This window comes from Erythrolamprus reginae, chromosome 6 (assembly GCF_031021105.1).
Source record: "Erythrolamprus reginae isolate rEryReg1 chromosome 6, rEryReg1.hap1, whole genome shotgun sequence".
Classification (NCBI taxonomy): domain Eukaryota; kingdom Metazoa; phylum Chordata; class Lepidosauria; order Squamata; family Dipsadidae; genus Erythrolamprus; species Erythrolamprus reginae.
Genome location: NC_091955.1, coordinates 45,342,466 through 45,369,408, shown reverse-complemented (window position 1 = coordinate 45,369,408; position 26,943 = coordinate 45,342,466). Strand labels below are relative to the sequence as shown.

At 36.3% G+C, this 26,943-nt stretch overlaps 1 protein-coding gene across 7 annotated transcripts in view; it reads left to right on the top strand.

The window, feature by feature from the left end:
• The window catches only part of MDM1 (Mdm1 nuclear protein), a 32,559-nt gene extending 8,424 nt beyond the window's left edge, over nt 1-24,135 (top strand). For 4 of the 7 annotated variants that reach the window (XM_070755662.1, XM_070755665.1, XM_070755660.1 and 1 more), the window contains 9 exons: nt 551-650; nt 2,903-2,941; nt 3,255-3,430; nt 5,405-5,674; nt 7,223-7,347; nt 7,725-7,858; nt 10,231-10,477; nt 13,460-13,528; nt 23,081-24,135. In XM_070755662.1, the coding sequence (XP_070611763.1) occupies nt 551-650; nt 2,903-2,941; nt 3,255-3,430; nt 5,405-5,674; nt 7,223-7,347; nt 7,725-7,858; nt 10,231-10,477; nt 13,460-13,528; nt 23,081-23,196 (1,276 nt within the window). In that variant the 3' untranslated portion in view covers nt 23,197-24,135. The remainder of the gene's footprint in view (nt 1-550; nt 651-2,902; nt 2,942-3,254; nt 3,431-5,404; nt 5,675-7,222; nt 7,348-7,724; nt 7,859-10,230; nt 10,478-13,459; nt 13,529-23,080) is intronic. The other 3 variants (XM_070755664.1, XM_070755663.1, XM_070755661.1) reach the window with 2 other exon arrangements.
• Nucleotides 24,136-26,943: the final 2,808 nt, after the last annotated feature.

The following is a 26,943-nucleotide window of genomic DNA, read 5'->3' as shown; positions in this document are numbered from 1 at the left end:
CCCATATGAACCCATGGAGGATTTGGAGATTTCCCGATTCATCTTGTTAATGAAACATTCATGAAAGATTAGAAGTAATGTGAGAAAATATTATTTTACTGAAAGAGTAGTAGATGCTTGGAACAAACTTCCAGCAGACGTGGTCGGTAAATCCACAGTAACTGAATTTAAATATGCCTGGGATAAACATATATCCACCCTAAGATAAAATACAAGAATAGTATAAGGGCAGACTAGATGGGCCATGGGGTCTTTTTCTGCCGTCAATCTTCTATGTTTCTATGTTTCTATCTCTTAGTTTATCTCTCCTAGCAAAGTTTATTCTGTTAATTGATTTCTAAAATAGAAACCCAGTTTGATGTAGTTCTGGGGCTGGGTTAGAAACCTGGTAATTTTTCTCAAAGACACACTCTTCCCACACAAACATCATTTGACTGAATTTTCTATTTTATTCTCTGTACAGTATTACTTTAATTTTTAGCGTTCTTATCTCCCTACACAATCACAAAGTAATATTTAATTCTTCTTACTTCCAACTGTATTTGTCTAGGAAAATGAATACAGAATATAAATCAAAATTCTTGTCTCCTAGTCAATATATCTATAAACAAGGAGCCTGGATCCATGTGAAAAAAAATACACCTTATCAAGTGAGTATATGATTATCTCCAAGGAATTAATTTGAAAGTTTTGATATTGCTTCATCTTTTGAAAGTTTTCCTTTTAATACATGGTATTGTATATTTTATAAATAGTACTATATGGCAGAAAAATGTAGAATAGACCGCTATTACTGAATATGGTAACTTTATTGCAGTTAATCAGTTGCTATTTTGGATCTCTGCTCTTGTTTCTCAGAAATGGCTTTCTCTGTGCACTCAAACCCTTTGAAATAATTTGTTATCTATTATAATTATATCTCCTTCATTTTATTTGAGGTCTAATGTTAAAAGGCAGCTCTTTTCACTCAGTTTTGATTGGTAAATGTGCTTTTGTAATTTTGTTAATTTTATTAATTTTATTTTACTTTTCATATACTATTTGCACAGAGAATAAGATTGGATTCAATCATTGAAAACATAGTTTTGTTTTAAAATATTTGTCCATTAAAAGTTACAGATGGTTTCCTGAATTAGTTGGAACTGGATTTCTGTAATCAAGAAGACTAAAATAGAGATTAGTTTCATGCATTACATTTCTTTAATCTTTTATTGTGTGCCTAAACTTTGGCATTCTGCTTTGTTACTGGGTAGAGGAAATAATTTGCTTTTAGAGCAATCCGAATAAAACTACTGTCTTTTGCAAGTTCTCAAAATTTTTTCTAATCAACTGTTTTGTTGATGGGGTTTGTATTTACTGAAAAGTAGATAATTTTGATCTAACAAAGATCAAAAGAACAGAAGATAATAAATAAATATTTAAACATGGAGAAAGATCCTATGTGATGCTAACCTTTTCCAACCTGCCATTCTAGAATTAACAATTTCAGCTGAATGAATTCCGAAAATCTCTCTTTATATAAAAACTGTACTAGAAGAAGGGCAGAATCAGATTAAAAAATTAGTTCACCTTAATTGAATATTAAGAACAAACCAAGGAGAGAAAAATTTACTGTCTAGGATTGAACAATAAACCTTCAGAGTGAGAGGTGAGGGGAAGAAATAAGTGGACAGTGTGAAATAACTAGACAGTAAAGACCAGAATAATAATTAACAGTCCTCAGAATTCAAGTTTTCTAGCAGGTTCTATAGCATTGTGCTTGTTCCCAGTGTTCAAGACTTTCTAACCTTTTCAGTAAATGAAAGATAATGCCTTCTCCCACCACAAATAAGAATTAATCTTATTTAACCATTTTATTGTTGTAAGCCACCCTGAGTCCCCTAGGAAAACAACAGACTATAAATTTGATAAATAAATAAATACATTATTAATCATTTATTTTCATTTTATTAATAATAACCTTCATTTTGAGTTAATATAATAACATTTAACATAAAGTCTACAGAGAGGGGTGGCATACAAATCAAATCAAATCAAATCAAATCAAATCAAATCATAAATAAATAAATATCCATAAAATGATATAGGAAAGTGGTAGGAGATACTGCATACTTTAATGCTATGCAGCTAATCTTAATATTGCTGCTGTCCAGTTTTGATGCTTTTCGAACATCCATTAGTTTCTGTTACTGTGCTGTGCAATTTTTTAAAAGTGAGAAATGCTGTCATCACATTTTGAGGAGAACCATGTAAAGAAAACCACCATTGGCAGCTTCTGAAACAGCTGCCTGTGTCTTGCAAAAGCTCCACTCCAAAAGCTTCCTAAGCCACCCCAAATCCCTTCCAAGTCTTCCAAACTCACCTCTCCTTTCAAAATGCCTTGTTTCTCCTTGCTGCCTTTTTTCACTCCATTTGCCTTTGTTAGGACCTCAATTTGGGTGGCATAGGAAGCGGCTGGAGGGGCGATTTTAGAAGCAATTTGGGGCAATATAGGAAGCTTTTGGAATGGCGATTTTTGGAGGAATTTGGGGCAAGATAGGAAGCTTTTGAAGGGGCGATTTTGGGAGCGATTTGGGGTGGCGTTAGCCTTCATTAGGATCTCCATTCCTCGCTTCTCCTTGCTGTCTGTCTCCACTCCGTTAGCCTTCACTTTGTCTGCCTGCCGGTTTTTTTTAAAGCCTTAAAAGTTTGGATTTTCCTAATGGGTTTGCACGCATTATTTGCTTTTACATTGATTCCTATGGGAAACAATGTTTCGTCTTACGAAATTTTCACCTTACGAACCTCGTCCCTGAACCAATTAAGTTTGTAAGACAAGGTATCACTGTATTTTTTAGAAAATTAAATTTGTAATATTAATACAAAATTAGTAAATTGTTTATGTTTGTATTCCTCTTCTCAGGGTTCTCAAAACACCCTAAATACCATGTGGTATGTGGAGGTTGGTCATGTCTAAGTTTTTTATGTTTGGAGAATTTATAAAATGTATGAACTGTAAAAATATTGTTATATTAAGCATATGCATAGTTGGAGTCCTTTTGATGCTTGCTGAGTAATTTACTGACCAGTGATCTTTGGCATGATTGCTTAAAAGAAGCATTCTTTAAAAATATCTTTTCCTTCTATATTTGTGCTGCAATGTTTGTGTATTGTCTGTGACATGCTGTTCTGTGCTGTTGATGGCTGTTAATTTGCCAGAAAGTTGACCACAAAAAAGCCTTCCATCAATAACAGTTTGAAATCTTCATATCCAGGTGAAAGAACTTCGAGAGAAAGCAGAAGCTTATAAGCAGAGGATACAAGGAACCCACTTTTCCAGGGATCATTTAAATCAGATCTTGTCAGATAATAATAGACTCTGGGATTTGTCCTCTGAATCCACTGTAGAAGAAACCATGAGCGACAATATCAGAGCACTTGATTTAGCAGGGTAAGAAATGAGACATGAAAGAAGATTGTGTTTAAAAATATGGTATTTTGGGATAGAAAATTAAAGAGAGCTGGTTAATATTTAGTTGAAAAACCTCCAGACAATTCCTTAGCTATAGACTACACTGGGAATTTTTTAAAAAAAGTATCTTGAAAAAAAGTCAATCATTTAAATGGGTCCTAGTGAAGAGCCATTTAAATATGAGCCAGTAGTGTGCAGCAGCTGCCAAAAACAATTCTAGGCTGTATAAAGAGAGATAGAATCAAGATCACATGAAGGGTTAATACCACTTTATACTGCCATGGTAAGACCACACTTGGAATACTGCATTCAGTTTTGGTTGGCTTAATGTAAAAAGATGCAGAGAAGATTAACAAAGATGATAAGGGGACTGGAGGATAAAACATACCGAATGAAGAATGGTTGCAGAAACCCGGTATGTCTAGTTTAATGAAAAGGACTAGGGGAGACATGATAGCAGTGTTCCAATATCTCAAGGGCTGCCACAAACAAGAGAGAATGAAGCTATTCTCCAAAGCACCTGAGGGTAGGAAAGAAGCAATGAGTGGAAACTAATCAAGGAAAGAAGCAACTTAGAACTAAGGAGAAATTTCCTGACAGTTAGAACAATTAATCAGTGGAATGCCTCCAGAAGTTGTAAATGTTTCAACCCTGGAAGTTTTAAAGAAAATGTTGGATAACCATTTGTCTGAAGTGGTATAGGGTTTCCTGCCTAAACAGGGTGTTGGACTAGAATCTGAATAACACATTTAGTATAGTATTGTATTGTATTGTTTTTCAGAGTATAAGATGCACCTTTTTCTCCCTAAAAGAAGGTGAAAATGTTGGTGCATCTTATACAACAAATACAGCCTCTGAAGCCTTGCCCCACATCCCATTTTGGCAAAAAATGGGCCCATTTTTCACAAAATAGGGTGTGCAGAGTGTTTGGGAGGCCTGCAGAGTACTCCTGGGAGCTGGGGGAAGGCAAAAACAACCCCCGTTTTTGTGAAAAAATAGGTGAAAACAGCATTATTAGCAAAAACTGGGATTTTGCCTTCCCCCAGTTTTCAGGCTTCCCAAACTCTCTGCACACCCCATTTTTGTAATGTGTACCCCATTTTGCAAAAAATGGGGTGCACATTGGTTTGGAAGGCCTGCAGAATACTCTTGGGGACTGGAGAAGGCAAAACCGTCCCTGTTTTTGTGAAAGGGTTTGGGAGGCTTGCAAAGTACAGTACTTCTGGGGTCTGGGGAAAATAAAAACTTTTTTCCTCATTTACCTGTTTGAAATCTTGGTGCACCTTATACACTGGTGAGTCTTATAGTCCGAAAAATAAGGCATATTATTCTATTCTATTCTATTCTATTCTATTGTATTCTATTCTATTCTTATGCTACATGAATGTATCTATGAAATCATTAAGATTCAGGCTTACATCCAAAAACATTTTAACCACAATATCAATATATTATTAAATATTTTTTTGATTTTTGCACATTTTTTTCACAAATTTGATTAAGAATATATAAAATAGAGAAAGTTCTTGAGCACTTTATGTGTGCATTTATACGTACAGTATGTGTACAGAGAATTCAAAGATATTTTAGATACTAACAAATATTATCAACTACAGTAACTGTTTCCCCCATCCCTTTATTTAGTAGATTGCTAGCATATATTGCAAAACTTCTTTGAAAATTTGATTTCTATGTGTCATGGAGACCTGTTCTTAATTTTTAATCCAAGCCTCTGCTGTCACAGAGGGCTACCAGTAGTTGTATGGTTTTTAGGTCTTCCTCATTTGGCTTGCTTGATTTCTAAATTTGCGGATGAGTATAATTGAAACATAAATGTACTTAAGTTGATATAACTGTCATTAGCCATATCATAAAAGAAGGTCCCAAATATTTTTTATAATATATAAATGGCTATTAAATCTTACATTAAATAAATTGTTATTCTTTATTTAGGATCCCTGAAAAAAAGCTGTCTTCAGATCCTAAAATATTGGCACAACCTGCACAGTTACAGCAAAATAACTTTGGGAATTTAGGTGTATCAGATGCTTCTACTATTCCTGTCAAGCGACGTCTAGTTTGGGATGAATCACATGATGATGAGCAACAAGAAAATCTGTTGCCTATATTAGGAGAAGGTGAAGAAGAAGAAAATGAGCAAGAAATTTGTGAAGCTAAAGTGGAAAAAAATGAAAAGGATGCCAGGATAAATAATCAGCAAAAGTAAACATTTGAAGAAATATTTTTCCTGTTTGGAGTTATGGAGCTATGATTAAATATCTCTTACCTCTGTTTTCCCCAAAATAATACCTAGTTTTATATTTTGGGAGTCTCCAAAATAAGCATTAGGGCTTATTTTGGGGGAAACAGGATTTCAGGGTGATTAGGCCGATTAAGTGCCTCATCCCCTGGCAAACACACAAGTAGTAAACATGTGGAGATTGATGGTATCTAGCAGCTTTTGCAGATGATCCTTTGGTTGCTGCATTTGGGCTGCACAGCCCACAGTGCAGGTGAGTTGTTCCCCTGCCAGCAGATGGTGGGGGGGAAGGGGGCAGGTGATTTGAACGTGTTGCACGGGCTATGAGAAAGTTGAGAATTGGTGTGCTGGAGCGGGTGGCCAGCTGCAGGAGATTCATCTTCACGTAGCATCACTGGTGGCAGTAGAGGTGCAGGGTATAAGGTAGGTGATCCCGACGCGACATGGGGGCTACAGGCAAGCTGAGAGGTGTGAAGAGAAACCTCCCATAGTTGGCTGCCTGCTCCGCCCCAACAACTCTCACTCATCATGTGCCTCAACCCATCTCTGTATCTGTCTGCTGCTTGGACAGAGAACCAGTTCATCTGTGCTATGTGGGCTGCTGCTGCTGAACACAGTTAGCCCATGGTCACTCGATGACTCCTGTGCTGGCCACGCCCACTTCCTTCATTATGTTTTATTTTTGGAGTAGGGCTTACTTAAAAATCTGTTTATTTTCAGGGTAGGCTTTGTTTTTGGGGAAACATAGCTAGAGCAATGTTAATTTCACCATTAATTAATTAATTAAGCTCTGATGCATTGACACAAATAAGATTAGATGTATTATGTCTAATAACTTGAGCTAGAATTTGTGTATACAAATTCTAACAAGTAATATATCTTGAGCAAATGTTCAAACAGCACTCTCACTCATTTATTGTCAGTTCTAATTGTCCATGGAGAGGGGCGGCATATGTCCAATAAATAAAATTTTGATTTGCAAAGCTTGATAAAGCAATCTTTTTCTTATTTGAATTCAGTTATAAGTAATGACTTACCAAAATTAAGGATGATTCACTGACTTAAACCAACTCTTTAAACATGAAGAAAAATCGCATAATCATTATTTGCTAGATATTTATTAAGATACATTTGAAACTTGTTGTCTGGTATAATATTTAGTAAGCATTTGTAGGACAGTAAAGTAACAATATAAAAAATTATTGCAGTTGTATTCTTCAAATGAAGAATATAGTTTAGAAAATAATAAATTGATCGGTAATCATTTTGATCGAATGACAAAATTTACTCTAGATTTTATAACAAAATTCCTAATAATCTTTAAAAACAGTTACAAATTCAAAAAAGAAACAGAATTTAGAGATTGGGAATAATAACTTGGAAACTGTTGTTGTTTGTGACTCAAATTCAGAACTTAGAACTTCTAATGCTGACTCAGAATTTTAAATAATTGTTCATTGGATAACTATATTTTGTCATATTTCTTATTTATTTTGCCATGGAAATGTAAGTTTTCTAGAAGGCAGGGCAGATTCTTCAGAATCTTCAAGAACACATGGTAGGCTTCCAACTCCACAACTTAGAACTCTTGGTGGAATTCAAAGAACACATCATGATCTGACAACTCCAGCTGCAGGTAAAAAGACTGGTAATTTTTATTTAACTTCCAAAAATATAAGTTAACCTGCACCCTAAGAATTTATTTTATGTTAAATTAATTTCAATAAGAGCATAAATTGTGATGATGAATTGATTAAAGCCAGTCTCGCCCAATATTCTGCTCCAATATGGATGTAGAAAATAAGGAAGTTAATCGTCAAGGTTATCTTCTTTATTCACAGCAGTGACTATGTAGTTGCTCCAGAGAAGTCTACAAGCAGAATATGAATTTAGTAGCCTCCCTTTTGCATTTCTAACATCTGCTGTTTATGCAGGTGGTATAACCTCTTAGATATTGGAAATAATATATAATATAGCCACAATTAGCAACCGTATCATTCATTTTTATTTTAGGAGGTGCCGTTTTAGTATCTCCTCAGAAAGGGAAGCATTCATCCTTACTGCAAATAGAAAAGGAATCTTCAGAAAAGCAGTCTTTGGCAAATAGTCAAATTTCAAGAGAACAAATAAAGGGAAAAACTAACAGGGTAAGGTATAATTGCTGTAATAAATATTTCTAATGTACTTTTTTAACTTCCTATAAAATATATACTGCTCAAAAAAATAAAGGGAACACTCAAAAAATACATCCTAAATCTGAATGAATGAAATATTTTCATTGAATACTTTATTCTGTACAAAATTGAATGTATATAACAGCATGTGAAATTGATGGTCAATCAGTGTTGCTTACTAAGTGGACAGTTTGATTTCACCGAAGTTTGATTTACTTGGAGTTATATTGTGTTGTTTAAGTGTTCCCTTTATTTTTTTGAGCAGTGTATAATTACAAAGGAAATTATAATTTTGTCATATACGAAACTGTAAAGTAGTACTGTAGTTCTTGACTTATGACCACAATCGGTAATAAGTCTTGATAATTGTAAGTCAAATCACCCATATGATTGGACTTGATTTTATCATAGGTTTTATGGCAGTCATTAAGTGAATCACTCAGTCATAAGTGGGGTTTTTGCCACAAACTGACAAAAAGGTAGCATATTGCACTTTTGTAATTGTTGGATGCTGCAACCAGTTGTAAATGTGAGCTGGTTGCCAAGTGCATAAAATGCAGTTACGATTGCTGTGAGAATAGTGCAACATTTTTTAATGGCTGGAAGTGCTTTATGGATTGTAAAGCATCCTTTCCAAGGCCATCAATAATAATTTGTATGTTTATTCCAACACCCTTTATCATGTCTTATTTTTTAATCTTGGTAAACCATTCTTGCTTTCCTCAGATTTTTGTATCAATTTAAATTTTGTCTTTTGTTCTTCAATATCTTACCTCTTCTATTTTGACAATCTCACGCTTTGCAACTATGACCTGCTGAATTTTACCTTGGCTGTTAATCTATTTATTCCTCTTCCACATATTGGTTGTATAGCTTGATAGACATTTACTTTCTCTTTTTGACTAAAATGCCTATACAAACATTTTGTAGTGGTTATAACCAGGAATATATATCCATACCATCAATGGACATACACAAAATGAGCAATGCCATAAAAATCACAGTTGATTTTGGTTTTTAAAATATTATTCTTTGTAATAGACATACTTTTTAACCATATTTCCAAATCTTTCCATTTATCAATATTCCCATTATTTTAATTTAGTAAATATTTCCCAATTTATATAAATTGATCCTACTGGCTTGATTTTATCATTTAGGTACATGTTGCCTCCTTCCTCCTATTTTTGTCGCCTGGGTCTACCACCTTTAATTTTCAACTTTCTTTCAAATTAATCGCTATAGCTTATCTTCCAAACATATTCATTATCTCTCGCACCTCTTCATTTTAGGGTATATTCCCTAAAATATATTTATAAATAAATTATAACTTTACTCATCTTTTTTTAATTCTATCATTTCTAAATGCCCTAAATTTCTAATTTCTTACTACATTGGCCACACCCCCTCCCTGGTCTTGGTTTCAAGGCACTTGCTGAGCGCACAGATCTGGAATATGTGCAGCAAGTGTAGCAGGGCAGCATAGATTCATCTGCCAAAGGAAGGAGGAGACAGTGGGATGGAATCCTATCCCACTGTGATACTCCATACAACATCAACATTCTTTGCATCAACGTAAGAACACAAGGTTCCTTCACCTGCTCTATCCTAGTGCCTTCTCCCCAGCCAGTCCTGGCAAACAGTTTTCAACTAACTTAAGTTCTGCCTGCTGTGTTTACTGCATGGATCCTGCGCCCTTGCCCAGCACCTGAATTCTGGGCCAGCAGTGGAACTGCTATATTATAAATAACAGTTCATTACAAGATCCATAATTCTTTTTTGTAATTGGGTAGAATTGGAGATATTAATTAAATATACATATACTGAAAAATTATATGTAACACAATTATATATTTATTTACCATATAAAGTACAGCACACAACTCCCTGCAGAATTTCTGAAATCTCTACATAAGAAAGTTGCTGTAAGGCACCTTATAGTAAATAAACGAGATAACAAAGTTTTTTAACAAGTTGTATTAGAGCTTGCAAAACTTCAGATTCACAATGCCTTCAGAATGCCTTCATTTCAAATTTGGAAGTAATTTATTTCAACCTTAACAGAAATATTCTAATTCTACTTTCTAACATTTCAAATTTGGGACAAGGTATTTCATAATGGAAACGTTTAGAATTCTTTTTTCCCCCACATATCTTTGAGTTACTGATAAGAAATACAAAACAGAAGCATGGTGATTGCTTTCATTTAATGACTAAAGTATTTTCACTTGTTAAAATACTGATTATTAATACAGCCTTTTGGAAGGGGGGCTTTGTAAACAGCCTTAGAATCATAGCAAATAACATAATTATTTACAGTGAGAACATTTCTTTTGGCATTTTAGGATGAAGAAAAAACTATGACTAATTCCTCAGCTGCAGGCCTGAAAACTTTGGACCGTTTGCCTCTACGAACAGGTCAGCAACCCAATCAAGATACTTCTGGTACAAGAAACTGTGCAACATTAATGCATTCAGAGCAGATGCCTACAGTTTCGGAAACAAAGCTGACTGAAGGTTCTGCTGTACCCTATTGGAGTCCATTGTGTCGCATTAAAGGAAGTCTCTGCGATCCAGAGTTTCAGCATAATGGTTGGTTTGCATCTTACACCATACCTTTATATTTCTTTAGATTGACCTATCTATTTAAAATAACTTTAGTATTTTATTGCAAAACCAGTAACCAATACTCAAATTGCAGTAAATAGAAATATAGGTTTGTATGAAACAGACCTGGATAGTGTGATTATCCTTTGAAGAATAATGATCAAAAAAATAATATAACTTACTTAGAAAGTTACTGTTGGTTTTAGATTCAGACAAATGCTTGCAGCTATGTAAACTTGTTTCCTCAGTCTAGTGCAGTGTTTCCCAACCGGTGTGCCGCGGCACACTGGTGTGCCGCGAGACACGGTCAGGTGTGCCGCGAGACACGGTCAGGTGTGCCGCGAAGAAAAATGCTCAGCTTCTGGTCTCGCAACTTTTTGCGAAGATCAAAAAGTTGTGAGACCAGAACCTGAGCTTCATTATTTGTGCCTTCCAAGTTTTCCGACAGCTGCAGCGCCCCGCCCGGCTGGAGCTTTCCTGGCGACGGCAGCAGGTGAGCTTTGGGGCCTGGTGGGAGGGCGGCGGCAGCGGGAGGGCAGCGCGCAGTGGGAGAGTGATGGCGGCGGCAGCGGCAGCGGGCAGTAGCTGTGTGGCGGCGCCAGGGTGGTCAGCTGTGAGGCGGAGCTCCGGAACGGAGGCTCTGACCAGCGGCGGCTGGACATGTTGCTGTAGCCGTGCGGCGGCAGCGGCAGCGGGTAGTAGCCGTGGGGAGGCGCCAGGGTGGTCAGCTGTGAGGCGGAGCTCCGGAACAGAGGCACCGACGGCGGCGGCTGGACATGCTGGAATTGCGTGGCTGGCACTTGCCTGCTGGCTGGGCTGGGACGGAGGCTCCAGCCCCACGTCCATGCCCAGCGCAACGCCAGCATGTATGGCGTCTAGCAACATGTCTAGCCGCCACCGTCGGTGCCTCGGTTCCGGAGCTCCGCCTCACAGCTGATCACCCTGCTGCCGCTGCTGAGAGAAAAAGAGAGGGAGAGAGGGGGGAGAGAAAGAGATAGCAAGAGAGGGAGAGATAGAGAGAGGGAGAGAGGGGGTTAGCAAGAGAGGGACAGAGAGAAAGAGAGAGGGGGGATAGCAAGAGAGGGAGAGAGAGAAAGAGAGGGAGAGAGGGGGGAGAGAAAGAGATAGCAAGAGAGGGAGAGAGAAAGAGAGGGAGAGGGGGGAGAGAAAGAGATAGCAAGAGAGGGAGAGAGAAAGATAGGGAGAGGGGGGAGAGAAAGATAGCAAGAGAGGGAGAGAGAGAAAGAGAGAGGGAGAGAGGGGGGAGAGAAAGAGAGCAAGAGAGGGAGAGAGAAAGAGAGGGAGAGGGGGGGAGAGAAAGAGATAGCAAGAGAGGGAGAGAGAGAAAGAGAGAGGGAGAGACGGGGGAGAGATAGAGATACCAAGGGAGGGAGAGAGAGAGAAAGAGAGGGGGGAGAGAAAGAGAGAGAAAGAGACAGCAAGAGAGGGAGAGAAAGAGAGAGGAAGAGAGGGGAGACAGAAAGAGAGAGAAAGAGATAGCAAGAGAGGGAGAGAGGGGGGAGAGAAAGAGAGCAAGAGAGGGAGAGAGAAAGAAAGGGAGAGGGGGAGAGAAAGAGATAGCAAGAGAGGGAGAGAGAGAAAGAGAGAGGGAGAGATGGGGGAGAGATAGAGATAGCAAGAGAGGGAGAGAGAGAAAGAGAGAGGGAGAGATGGGGGAGAGATAGAGATAGCAAGAGAGGGAGAGAGAAAGAGAGAGGGAGAGAGGGGGGAGAGAAAGAGAGAGAAAGAGATAAGCAAGAGAGGGAGAGATAGAGAGAGGGAGAGAGGGGGTTAGCAAGAGAGGGACAGAGAGAAAGAGAGAGGGAGAGATGGGGGAGAGATAGAGATAGCAAGAGAGGGAGAGAGAAAGAGAGGGAGAGGGGGGGAGAGAAAGAGAGGGAGAGGGGGGAGAGAAAGAGATAGCAAGAGAGGGAGAGAGAAAGAGAGAGAGGGGGGGAGAGAAAGATAGTAAGAGAGGGAGAGAGAGAAAGAGAGGGAGAGGGGGGGAGAGAAAGAGATAGCAAGATAGGGAGAGAGAGAAAGAGAGAGGGAGAGATTGGGGAGAGATAGAGATAGCAAGAGAGGGAGAGAAAGAGAGAGGGAGAGGGGGGAGAGAAAGAGAGAGAAAGAGATAGCAAGAGAGAGAGAGAGAGAGGAAGAGAGGGGAGACAGAAAGAGAGAGAAAGAGATAATAAGAGAAGGAGAGAGAGGGAGAGAGAGGGGAAAGAGAAAGAGAGAAAGCCAAAAAAAAGAGAAAGAGAGAGAGAAAGAGAAAGAGAGAAAGAGAGATGGAGAGAGAAAGAGAGAAAGACAGCAAGAGAGAGAGAGAAAGCAAGAGAGAGAGAGAAAGAGGGGGGAAGGAGGGTGAGGGAAAGACATTGAGGGAGGGAAGGAGGGAGAGAGAAGGAGGGCAAAAAAGAGGAAGGAAGGGAGAAACAAAGAGAGATGGAGAGAAAGTGGGAAAGAAAGAGGAAGGAAGGGAGAGAGAGAAAGAGAGAGAGAGAGAAATAGAGCGAAAGGGAGGAAGGGAGATATTTTTTTGTCCAAACTCCCCCCCCCCCCCCCCCCCGCTCAATGTTCCCCAGGATTTTGTAAATGTGAATAATGTGCCGCGGCTCAAAAAAGATTGGGAAACATTAGTGTAGTGTCTTCCCGTTGTGCTGAACTTTCATAAACCTTAGAGCAATGTTATGGTCAGGTTTAGGAAATATGTGGCATATCAAGGTATGATCCAAACTGGATCTGTTTTGGAGTGATTTCATAACTTTTTGCTTAGCAGCTGGCAATGTTTTCTTTAAAAAAATCTATTCTGAAAATATTCTGTACGTTATTGTCATCCCTATATGCTATAATATATATATAACATTGAATCAAAACTTACTATTAAAATCAATTCTCATTTTGATAACATTCTAATTTAATTTAATTTCCTTTTACAAAATAATGTATTTCTGAATTGATAAATAGGTAATATTGCAAGCCCCAAAAGGAGCTGGTTACAATTACCCCTTCAGGAGAGAAACTATCATGATGAAGGTTGGTTAATAAATTTCAGATATTGTATGCATAATAAATAAAACATGTAGTTTATTAGTAATATATCTTGATAGGAGATATGCAAGATATACCTAAATAAGTACTGCTTGCTTGATAATGTTAATGGAAATTTCTTGTATAGAAAGGTTTGTGTCTTTGGGATATGGTTAAATGGAAAGTTTTCATTTAAAATATTTTGGAGTGATTTCGTAACTGTTTATTTATTTATTTATTAGATTTGTATGCTGCCCCTCTCCGTAGACTCAGGGCGGCTTACTTTTTAAAGTATTTGAAAGCTTATTCAAATTCATAAAGATTATTACCTTTTATAGATAATTTGATTTTGTGATAAAAATATAACTGTAGCTGCCTGTCAGGTTTATTTTCTAACAAAGCTTATGGAACACATTTGGAATCAAAATGTATTCTTCAAAATAAAAAAAAAAGAACTGCTGGCTAGGACTTTTCTGTGCTTCTGGCACTATTGGAGCTATGGATCACGAGCGCCACAGCCCCGCACCAAGCTCTCCCTGTCAGAGGGCTCCAAAAGGAGCCATAGCCACCCTGGTGGTGAAATAAAGGGGACTGCCTTGCAGATTGAGGAGAATTTGCATCTCTCTTCCTCAACATGGAAAATCCCCCTCATCTGAAGATGAAGAGCAGCCGCAGTCAACATGGCTACCATGAAGCTGGGGACAACCAGAGCACCTAAGATAGTAGTGAGTGAAAAGAGTAGTGAACAGAGACTGTGTTGGAGGGTGAGATGATTCTTTTTTCTTTACCCATTATCCCGGGGGAATTCCTAGAGAAGAAAGAGACTAAAATATAACTTTAAACTAGAAGAAAATATTTTTAAAGAGATTTATACTGAAAAGTAAGTTGAGACCACCATCTACTGACAAAAAGAAAAATGACACCTAGACTCCTGGAAATTTGCAGAGGAGAAAATAATTGCTATTTGATGGCTGTGATTTCTAGCTGTTTAATGCTTTAGGCTTACCAGAGGTGGAAATAAGGATAGGATTTTATAAAAGAGAAGCTGGGAAGCTAGAATAAAACTGAAATCACAGATTAGACTGAAAGAACTTGGAAAGTATCTTGGACTATCAGAGCATTGAGTAAATGCTGGAATTGGTCCATTTAAACAATTGACCTTGTTTTGAAAGAAATGGAGATTGAGTGAAACAAACACCTGCTGGAAAAAAGAGTATGAAAATTTGAGAGGTGAACTCCATTTAATAAATCATACTTCTAGGAATTTGATTGAGGCATGATTGTTTAATCTACTTTTATTGCTATTATAACTGGAGTTGAAGGAACAGCTGTGGAAATGAGAGGATTTTTTTTTAATGAGAAGACCTTGTTATTCCAAAATATTATGAATCTAATCAATGGTGTGAATCAGAAAGTGGAAAATAAGGAACAAAGGCCAAGCTGCCTGTGAATTGATGGAGGCAAGAGAAAGATTGGACGCAATGGACCATTTAAGCCAACAAATAGAACATGAACAGGGGAAAATATGGATCAGAAAAATCAGCAAATGGAGCAATAGCTCAATGAAGAGGAGGATCAGATATATGGTAGGCAAGAGGAAAGGAAAGAACAAATGGATTGAACATATAACTGAATAAATCATGGACTGAAGTAGAAAATAGGATTGATAGATCAGTTCATATAGGAGGAAAGACCGAAGAGAGTAAAACAGAGAGACAGGAATCCCTTTGATTGGGATATGGGCAGACAATGGGGAGAGTTGGCAGCACAGGAATTTACTGGGAGAGGTCTTTGGATTGAATGAAAAAGAGATAGATGAAGTGAGAGATAAAGATGAGTATGGAAAGCGAATTAAAAAATGGATAAGAGTTGAAGCATTAAAAAGGAGGAGAGATGATGGATAGAAAAATTAGGATTAAAATTAAATAGGGGAAATATTAGAACATAAATTACTTATATAATGAATAAAAATAATAGAAAGATTAAGAGTTTACAGTATTAGGCATTTTTCTTTTATGTATGTTTTATAATGATGATTACATAAATTTGATTAATGTGATAGAGACTATTAACAATTTTAGCGTGAATTGGATCAGTAAGAATGATACCTAGTTAAATTGTTCATATATAATACAGAAATGTTTAGATTGAACAAGAATGATATGGTATTTTTCGGAGTATAAGACGCATCGGCGTATAAGATGCATATTAGTTTTTGCGGAGGAAAATAGGAAAAAGAATCTGCTTACCAAGTATTCATCTGGCTAGCGTCCTTAGTCTGATCGAATTCAGCATAATATTTTATCCCCTGGTTAGGGCTTTAAAAAAACATTCTTTGCAGAGAGTAACAAGGAAAGAGCTTGCAATCCGGTAAGAGCTGGGAACATTATTAGCACCTGGTTAGGGCTGGAAACAAACTTATTCAGAGCAGGTTAAAGCAATAAAAAACCCTGCAAAGACTTAGGGTTTGGAAAACATTATTCGCAGAGAGAAACAATGAAAGAGCCTGCAAGGTAAGATCTGGGAAGATCATTAGCAGTTAGTTAGGGCTGGAAAAAAAGCTACATTCAGAGTATAAGATATATCCAAATTATCAGATCCTCTTTTAGGGAGGAAAAAGGTGCAACTTATACTTCAAAAATACTGTATAGATGAAGAAAGAGACAAAGATGAGCAATTAGGCATTTGTTGTTTATGTACGTTGAACAATATAATGAGGATTACCTAAATTTGATAAATATGATAGAGATTACTAATATTGCTGTTGTGAATTGGATTAATATGAAAAAATGGACAAGAATCCAAGCACTAAAGAGGGGAAGAGATGATGTTAGGTATTCCCCTTTTATGTATGTTTAAATATATAATGAGGATTATATAAATTTTATAAGTATGATAGAGATTATTAACAATGTTAGGGTGAATTGGATCAATATGAATGATACCTAGTCAAATTTGTTTATATGTAATAATGAAATGTTTAGATTGATCAAGAAAGACATAGATGAAGATAGACATAAAGACGAGGAGTTAGACATTTCTTGCATATGTATGTTTGAACAATATAATGAGGATTATTTAAATTTGATAAATGTGATATGAGATTACTAAGGCTGTTATTTGAATTGGATTAATATGAATGATACGCAGAATGAACTCTGTTCACACACAATATGAATGTATATATTTAAAATAATAATAAATATATATTTAAAACTGCTGACTGATGATACTTTATTTTTTTAGCATTCCAACTTCCAGTTTTCTTTAACCTGAAATAATTTTAATTAATATGAAAAGTTAGAATATGGTACTTGATAATAAGAAATGTCTATGGGCACATTAGCACTCTCAAACAGCACATATAGGATTTCAGTTACAGACCAACTGCCAGGAGTTTGATATTAATTTTAACTGAGAGCCTGCAAGGTATTATAGCTAGTTTAATAGACTTGATTTGTCCTTGCATCAACAATTGTAGAGCAAGTGAGGCCCTCTAAACTGATTCTAGCATTGTAGTGATTTAAGTGATTATGCTAATGACCATACAAAGCTGGAATAAGAAAAAATAAAATTAGTAGAATGCAAACCAGCCAAGATCCTATTGGATCTTTTTAAAGATAAAGATTATATCAATGAGAAAATGATAGCTGAATAGTACCTTTGAAATTGTGTAACAAAGTGGGTGAAGAAACTATCCTGCTCCAGTTTAAAATCCTTCAAAAACTGTTTCAATAGTGCCTTTTGACTATATGCTCTATTTGATGTGTAAGATTGCTGACATGCCTCATTGCCAGAATGAGTCTTTTCTGGAAATAGAGTAATAAAAAATGGGTGGCAGTGAGATGATAAATTTACTTTATACAGATTTGGCACAATTTTTATGCTTGGAACTGTTGGTGGGTTAGAAAATTGTGTCATGTTAACCACTAAAGAGGAAATACAGTATTTAAAATGTAATTATAACTTGGCATTTTTATGTACAGTCATGATTTCTTGCAGAAAAATAAAACCAACATTTGCTGATTTTTGCACTGCAAAGCATAATTTTATCTTATAGGGCAAATTGTTATGATTGCAATACTCTAAATAAGAGAAGAGAAAAGAAAATTTGACAATACTATGCCTGAATTTGATCCATGAATCTGTATATACCAAATTTGTATGTTGAGAGAAAGAAAAAGAAAGATCTTCTGCAACTTCGTACTTCACAACACAGGGAATAGAAAACATGGGGCTTGTTCAAATTGCTCAGCAAAACTACTGAAAATATTTAAACATTTTAGAATCATCAAATCATTATCTATGCATTGCCTTTTTCCTAAACTTTTTGTGATGATAATTGTTCAGACATTACAGATAGTACAAGTGATGTCATAAAAATGTAACATAGAATAGAATAGAATTATTTATTGGCCAAGTGTGATTGGACACGCAAGGAATTTATCTTTGGTACATATACTTTCACTGTACATAAGAAGACAAGATACATTCATCAAAAATCATAAGGAACAACACCTAATGATAGTCATAGGGTACAAATAACCAATCAATCATACTAAGAAACAATATAGGATAAAATAAAGGATACAAACAACAAAGTTACAATCATGCAGTCATAACTGGGAGGAGATGGATTATAGGAACTATGAGAAGATTAATGGTAATAGTAATGCAGTTGAGGAAATTATTTAGCAAAGAGATGGCATTTGGGGAAAAAGTATTCTTGTGTCTAATTGTTCTGGTGTGCAGTGCTCTATAGTGTCGTTTTGAGGATAAGCGTCGAAACAGTTTATTTCCAGGATGCGAGGGGTTTGTACTGCTCAAAAAAATAAAGGGAACACTCAAGATCTGAATGAATCCTAGATCTGAATGAATGAAATATTCTCATTGAATACTTTGATCCGTACGAAATTGAATGTGCACAACGGCATGTGAAATATATTGTCATTCAGTGTTGCTTCCTAAGTGGACAGTTTGATTTCACAGAAGTTTGATTTACTTGGAGTTATATTGTGTTGTTTAAGTGTTCCCTTTATTTTTTTGAGCAGTGTATTTTCACAGCCCTCTTTTTGTCTTATGCTGTATACAGGTCCTCAGTGGAAGGCAGGTTGATAGTAATTATTTTTCTACAGTTCTAATTATCCTCTGAAGTCTGTCTGTCTTGCTGGCTAACAGAACTGTTCTATCCTGGGGCTGCAAAGCTTGGAAACAGGAGGAATCCACATGCTGAGATTTCAGATCAGTCTTTTTATATATAAAGTCCCATTTTTACAATCCTAAATCATGCATATGAAATAATCTTGGCAGTTTCTCAGTGAGGGTAATTAATAGATATCAGTTCCGTGGCTAGATTGCTGCCAAAGATCAAAGCTACTGGTGCATTCCTTCATGAGATTAAAAGTCTCCAGTTTCACAGACTTACAGCTTCCCAGCATCTCAGCAGACAGGGCACTTTTTCTCCAAGGATTTTAGCAGGAAAATAACAGTTGTCTAGCATAACGTGGCTGAGACCTCAAACATCATCCGATTCCATTGCAAAATGTAACTCCACCCCAAATTACCCACCCTTAAATACCTATAGGAAATGGTCAACAGTTCCCTGGAGTTACAAACTACAGACTACTTCCTTTTCCCATACAAGTATTCTTGTCTTTTTTCTTAGTCTTCTAAAGTGGGCATCTAGCAATGGCTCCAGTTCTTCCTCCTCCTCTAAGTCAGACTCTACTGTCATTGGCATATCTGCCAGCTCTGGTGGTCGTTCAGTTTTATCCAGGTCTATTTCTCCCTCACTCTCACTCTCTGCATCAGCTGGCAACACCACTGGCCCAGGGTACCAAGAGAGTCTGGCTCATCCTCCTCAGAATCTATCATTACCAGAGTTGGATGAGGAACACTCACAACAAGAACCAAACCAGACAGTTACAGAGGTGCAGATGACCGACTCAATAATTCCTCTGTAGAACTGTATCAGCAGCTCCTTGGGCAGTTTGAGCTTTCTGAGTTGGCGCAGAAAGAACATTCTTTGTTGTGCTTTTTTGATGATGTTTTTGATGCTAGGTCTCCATTTTAAGACTTGAGATATTATAGAACCTAGAAATTTGAAGGTCTCTTCTGTTGATACTGTGTTATCTACTGTTGTAAGAGATGGTAGTATAGGTGGGTTTCTTTCTCTAAAGTCTACCACCATTTCTCCAGTTTTGAGTGTGTTCAGTTCCAGTTTGTTCTGGTTGCACCACAAGGCTAGTTTACTAGTTCAACCTCCCGTCTGTATGTGGATTCATTGTTGTCTCAAATGAGACCAATCTCTTTTGTATCATCTGCAAACTTCAGTAATTTAACAGAGGGATCATTTGAGATTGATCAAATAACAGATTTAACAGATGGATCACTTAACATCATCACAAGACTGCCCCACTTAGCAACAAAAATTATGGCAGTCTTAGTTGATGTCATAAACCCAAAATGTGTGGGTCATTAAGTAGGAAGTTTCAGGAGGCTCAGGTAAGGAGTGTGAAGAACGCTGGGGGGTGTTCTGTCTGACTCAATGAACCAGTCAGCAATTAAATCCCTGTTAATACTTAGACAGAGTTGGGAAGTATAATAGTACCGTATATACTTGAGTATAAGCCGAGATTTTCAGCACAAACAATATGCTGAAAAATTAAACCTTGGCTTATATTCGAGTCACTAACCTTCACTGACCTGAAAACTCCCATGCAGCATTTTTCAAAGCTGCGCAGTTTGGATGTGAAAGGCAGGGAGGGAGGAAACCTCATGGCTCTAGCAATACGAGGCTTTTTTCTTCGCACGGCTGTTTCTGCTCTTGCAGGCAACATCCTTCAGCTGCCTGATTGGCAGCAGACTGAACCAATCACAGTTCCTCCTCTATACAGAAAGGAGGCACTGAGAGAGCTGCCTGATTGGCAGCAGGCTGAACCAATCAGAGCTCCTCCTCTACAGGAAGCACTGGGGGAAAGGGCGGGAGAGTTAAAGAGACTTTCAGGATGAAAGAACCATGGCTTTCTCTCTTGATCAGAAAGTAAAATGTAAGTTACCCATTTAAATTTGATTAATTTCTAGTAACAGAAGAGGTGATTTTGTAATAAAATGTTGCTTCAAATGGATAACTGTGTAATTAAACTTTTTCTTCCAACTATTCTTATCATACACAAGAGGATTGTTAATGCTGACTTGTTTAAAACAATACAAAGGTTAGGATAATATAATAGTATGAATTTTGGCATTAATCATTTGTTCTACATAATTAATATGAATAGATCTACCTTTTTTTTAGAGTATGGTTTCTCCTTAGGCAAGATAAATATCATGTAGAAGAAAGATTTTACAATTAATGATTGAGTAACCCCGAATTGTTATTTACTGATCTATTGAGATAGTAATGATTTTAACTTATGAAGCATGTTTTAAATGGAAAATCTGAATATTTATCATATGGAAGTTTGATTTAAGCAACTGTTTTGAAATAATATATGAAATCCCAATTATTAAGAAAATTATAATGATATTGTAATGAAGATTAAGATAACAGGTTTGATCACATTCCTAAAGATATTTTAAGAGGGTTTTGGTTATGATAAAAGAAGGAATTTTAAAAAGAGAGAAATTTAGGAAGGGGAGGAAGAAAGGTTCAAGAAATAAAAAACATTTTGGAAGGAAAAATTACATAATAATAATAACAACAGTGTTGGAAGGGATCTTGGAGATCTTCTAGTCCAACCCCCTGCTTAGGCAGAAACCCTACACTACTTCATACAAATGGGTATCCAACATCTTCTTAAAACTTCCAGTGTTGGAGCATTCACAAGTTCTGGTGGCAGGCTGTTCCACAGATTCATTGTTCTGTCAAGAATTTTCTTCTTAGCTCTAAGCTGCTTCTCTCCTTGTTTAGTTTCCACCCATTGATTCTTGTTCTGCCCTCAGGTGCTTTGGAGAATAGGTTGACTCTCTCTTCTTTGTGGCAAACCCTGAGATATTGGAAGACTGTTATCATGTCTGCCCTGGTCCTTTTTTTCATTAAACTAGATATACCCAGTTCCTGCAACCGTTCTTCATGTTTTTTTATTCTCCTACAAAAACAATTTTAAGAAGCTACAATAGAAGAATATTCAATTTTTATAAGTTACAGTAGCCACTGTATTTTCCACCCTAGGCTTATACTCGAATCAATAAGTTTTCCCAGTTTTTGTGGCAAAAGTAGGTGCCTCGGCTTATAATTGGGTTGACTTATACTCGAGTATATACGGTATATTGTACAAGCAATTAAATTCCCATTAATACTCAGAGTTGGGAAGTATAATAAGCAAACCACATTAATTAAAGCAAAGAATGTCCACCGACTGCCAAAATTCAAAGCGAGCGGTAAAACTGATAAGGAATGTTCCAAAACAGAGTTGTAACTTAAAGACTATAGCTTGGCTGAAATAGAAATACTCACAGACTGCAGCAATATTTGAGAGGAGAAAAGCTCTGAACTTGCTCTTTCCCTCTTGTAGATATAAACATTGATTTCCTGCAAAGGGAACTTCCCAGTCTCCTCTCCTTTTAAACATTATGTGATTACACACTGTGCATAGCAGTATTCAAGGCCTCCCTCTACATCTGCGTAACATTCTTCTCACCCGTGCATCTAAAATAGGGTCCACAATCTCCCCCTCCTCATCAGACCATAGTTCCCTCTAAGCTGAGCAGTGAGCAATCGCTCACTTAAAAATCATCATCAACTCAGAGTTTTCCAAACCTGCCCAGAAGCCGAGAGGGAAAGAGTGAGAGGGAAGAGAGAGAGAGAGGAAGAGAGAGAAACAGATAGAAAAAAGAGAGGAAGGAAAAGAGAAAGAAAAAGAATGGGAGTAAGGAAGAGAGAAAGAAAATCAAAATCTAGTTTGAAACTAGCTCAACTATTTCAGTGGCATTTTGATATTGATAGAGTTGCCCTATTATGAGCTCAGTGTTATAGACACACAGTACAGTATTTTATTTTGAAATTCTCTGAGGCAAAACAGGGTGGGTTTTTTATTTGTTTGTTTGTTTGTTTGTTTATTTATTTATTTATTATTTCTGTGCCGCCCAGTCCCGAAGGGACTGCCGCTCAGACACTATACTTTTCCGCCCCCCCCCCAAAAAAATTAGAGGGAACACTGCATCAGACCCAGACAAGGCCCTAGCTAGGTGTTCTATATTCTCTGCAGGACCCTCAATCTCCATCCCTTCTTCACCCTCACTATCCGACACCTCTGATAGCCACACGGGCCTATGATGCTCAGACGGACCCAGTTCCTCCTCTTCAAAGTCTGTGATTAAAGGAGATGGCTGTGATCCAACCAACGCGGGGGGAGGTTATTTTTAACTTCTCAAATATTCTTCGAAACAAAATATTGAAGTCTTATTCATTGGCCCATTTTTTCCTTCCATGATAAACCATGCAGTGTAGCGTATGCTAGTTAGAGATCACTTTCTGATTTTAGACAATGTATTAAACATTGTATTAATGTTTCATACTAATACAAATTATCATATTATTGTTCCTTATACTTATAGATGATGATGACCGACTGTCCCAGTTATCTGCTCGATCTGCTGCTTCTGGTTCTCTAGCATCTCAGGTTCTAGAACGAGCTCAAAGAAGAAAAGAAAATTTCTGGGGCAAGATGTGATTGAATTTTGCTGTGCTTGTAATTTGTTTTATAGTAGGGTATAATTTTTCTTAGAAAAAAATAATTATTTTTTTTACCAATAAGGGGAAAGGATCTGATATAAAAATGCTGGATATTCAAATACTCTTTTTGATTTGGCTTAACAGTCAAGTATTTGATTTGAAATATTAATTTATCCAAAATCTGTATTCTACCTCACTCTCAAAACAGCATTTCAAACAGATTACATCATAAGCTATTTTTACTTAATGAATTCTAAAGGACCCCATATCACTTTTAAAAAACAGTGAAATGGGTGCTGTATTATATATTTCAAGAAGACCTTGATTTTATGACAGAAATGCAACATTAAACATAGCCAACAACCCAACAATGAAAAAGTTATGCAGAAGAAAAAAAAGATGAAACTAGAATAAACTACCTGCTACCTTTATATGGCTTACTTAGCAACTAAGGACTCAGCAAGCCTAAATATATTAATTAGAAACCATTCATTCATTACATTTATATATAAGTTTAGTTGGATTCTTTAGTATTAATCTCTGTTCCAGCATGGACAATCAGTTTTTGGTTTTGATAGCTTGAATACAGTTTTATTATTCTAAAACACTAAACTAATTTTGCCCAATTGGAAGATATTTTAAGTTTGGCCATTAGGACCAATAGCCATGTTGAGAATTCTGGGAATTATAGTTCAGAAAACTTTTGGAAGAAACCAAGTCGGAAATTTTTTAAAGCAGTTTTTATTATGAAATTATCACGAACAATACAAGCACAAATATTACTATCATAATCAATTTTCAAATACTTTGGCATTTCAGTATTGCCCACCATTTTCTTTTACCTCAACATTTATATCATGATGACTAGGTTAAAACTGAAAATTGCATTTCAGACTGTAAAATTAATATGGCGTATAATAAAGCATATGAGCATGTATTACTCTTGTGTGATAGTTCAAAATTTCTGAGAACATGCGTTCATGGTAATCCATTTTCTTGGGTTTAAATCATAAACAAGCCATAGGTTTTGTACATGAGAATCCTTAGCCAAACTAAGAGCAAAATTTGTTTTAAATATTATGTTTAGGGACTACCTATTCTTCCCCAAACTCTGGTAATTTGAAAAAGATGAATTAGAGATGTAATTCCCCAGGTATTAGACACTAAGTTTCATAATTTCTAGTCGATATGACTAGTGATAAGAAAAATGGTTGAATCCATTTTAGAAGCAATATATTGTTGGTCTTATACTTTTAATAATTCAGAAATTTTCTTTTGTAAAGCATTGTTTTAAATTAGAATGAAAATTTATAGTAAATATATATAATTAATTACTTATTTTCACATATTATTATAATATTTAAAAACATTAAAAAGATAAGATTTGTTCAAAAACCCTTGAATATTGTGTAATATTTTAAAGATGGTTAGATTTGTATGATGGGAAATCAAGTTGTACATGCTTTAAAAATTGAATAATATTTTTGTATACTAAAAATCTTAATTAGAAATGTTAGTATCTCGCACATTTTCATGTTTCACTTGTGTATCAACATAAATTTCAGTTAATTCAAAATTTTGTTTTATTTTAAAATATGTGTTCAAACTATGTACTATTACGTTTATATAAGGAAATGTATTGAAACATTTGGAGAAACAGAAAATCTTGGTGTTTTCATTTGCATATCAATCCAGAAATTATGTATAGATCAGATAATTTCATTTTTAACTGTGAAAAAAATAAATGTTACTATTTAGTTTTAGTTGAGGAAGAAACGTTGAATATATGAACATTAATTTAATAAAATTAAAGTTTCACTTTGGGACCAAAAAAAGGAATTGCTTATTTTGAATACAATTAATGAGGATTTTGCTTATTTAATTCTGTCTGCCAAGCAGGATGAGTGCACCATTTTCTTAGCGAGGTGTTCCTGGAAATATTTGTGCATTCAGCTTTCTGGCACTTGTGCCTGTATTTAAATCATAAACAAGCCATAGGTTTTAATATAATATAATACAACCCAGAAATGTGGTTATGAGACAGTTGCTGCATTGTAGCATTTATAATCACTCCATCTTCTTGAAAGGTTAGAAGCATAATTGAAGATATTTTAAATTTATAAAGAAATGGGATAGGCAACAGTCTGTCTTACATTAATAGCCATAAAAAGCATAGAGGCCTAGAGTTGCCTGAATTAAATAATTAGTTGTGAAATCGTTAGTATCTGATACTTTGATAATGTTTTAATCAAAAGATTATACTTGTAGTTTTGAACCGCATTTGACATTCCTGCTAAACCAAAGAATGAAGAAATATACCCATCTCCATTAGTTTTTATGTTGGCTGTCTTTAAATACTAGTAGTCCTCAACTTAAGACCAGAATTGAACCCAAAATGTATGCTTTGAGAAATTTGTTAAATGAGTTTTGCTATGACTTTTCTTGTCACATTTGTTAAGTGAATCATTGCAGCTATTAAATTAATCATGTAGTGGTTAAGTGAATTGACTTTGCTTGTCAGAAAGTCGCAAGAGGGAATTATATGACTGCTGGACACTGAAACAGTCATAAATGTGAGTCAGTTTCAAGCATTCAGATGTAAATTATGTGACTATTGAGAAGCTACAATTAAGTGTAAAAAAGGGCCATAAGTCATCTTTTCCAGGGTTGTTGTAACTTTGAATGTCACTAAATGAATTGTTATAAATCAAGGACTACTTGTATCTTAAAAATTCTCAAGGAACTGAATTAAATGTACACCACATGTTATGAACAATATCCTTAGTTGCTTGGTTATATAATTTCCAGAATGAATTTCATGCACATACTAAGAAAAATATTTTGACCAATTTGGTAACTAATATGTGTTGCTACCAGCCTTAACCTTCCCTGAGCTAGGTATGGGGTAAGAACAAGATCCACTAAATGTCGAATAGTGCAAATCTTTATTTTTTAAAAATGTGAACCTGCAAAGCTTTCAAATTGCCACAAAGAGAAGGAGGAGGGCATCTGTCGGAATCTTGACATTAAGACAGTTTACCCCTTTGCTATCTTCTTCCTGCAGCCCTGCTTTTAAATTCTGTGTGATATACAATATGGGATGTTTTCAATTTCTTATTTATTGTTATTTATTTATTAACTTTATATGCTGACCATTTTATTGTCAAGGAACTTACAACATTATAAAAGCAAGCATACAAACATTAAAACTTAAACTGAACAAAGGCTATATACTGTACAACTCGCCATCTCCAACATAGGCCCCCCTCATTGGGCACTGTCTTATATTTCAGACCTGGGATTTTCAGTGTTTCTGTAAGAATGGACCAATCCAAATGTATTTGAATTGGATCATAGGTTTGAAGGTATTTTTGAATCCACAATTGCTATCAGAAATATTAGACCAGCACAAAACAAAGCACCAAAAGAATATTTGCTTGGACTTAGCGAATTGGCCCCTTATCCAGTTCTCTCACACATTAAGCTTCTGGGTTTAGGACATTTAGCCTCCGCCAGTTGGATGAAGCTCTTTCCTCCGCAGCAGCTGATCGACCGCTGCCTTCTCTCCCTTGCCCAAAGGCCCCTAGCTCTTCGCCCCAGCCCTTTGGTCACAAAAATCCAAATTCAGCCACAGCCTTTTGGCCACATGGGACACTTCGCCACCATCCAATCAAAACGGTTGTTACAAAATGCTACTTTTGGAAGGAAAGAATGGGACAGTTTACTCTTTCATCCCCCCCCCCAG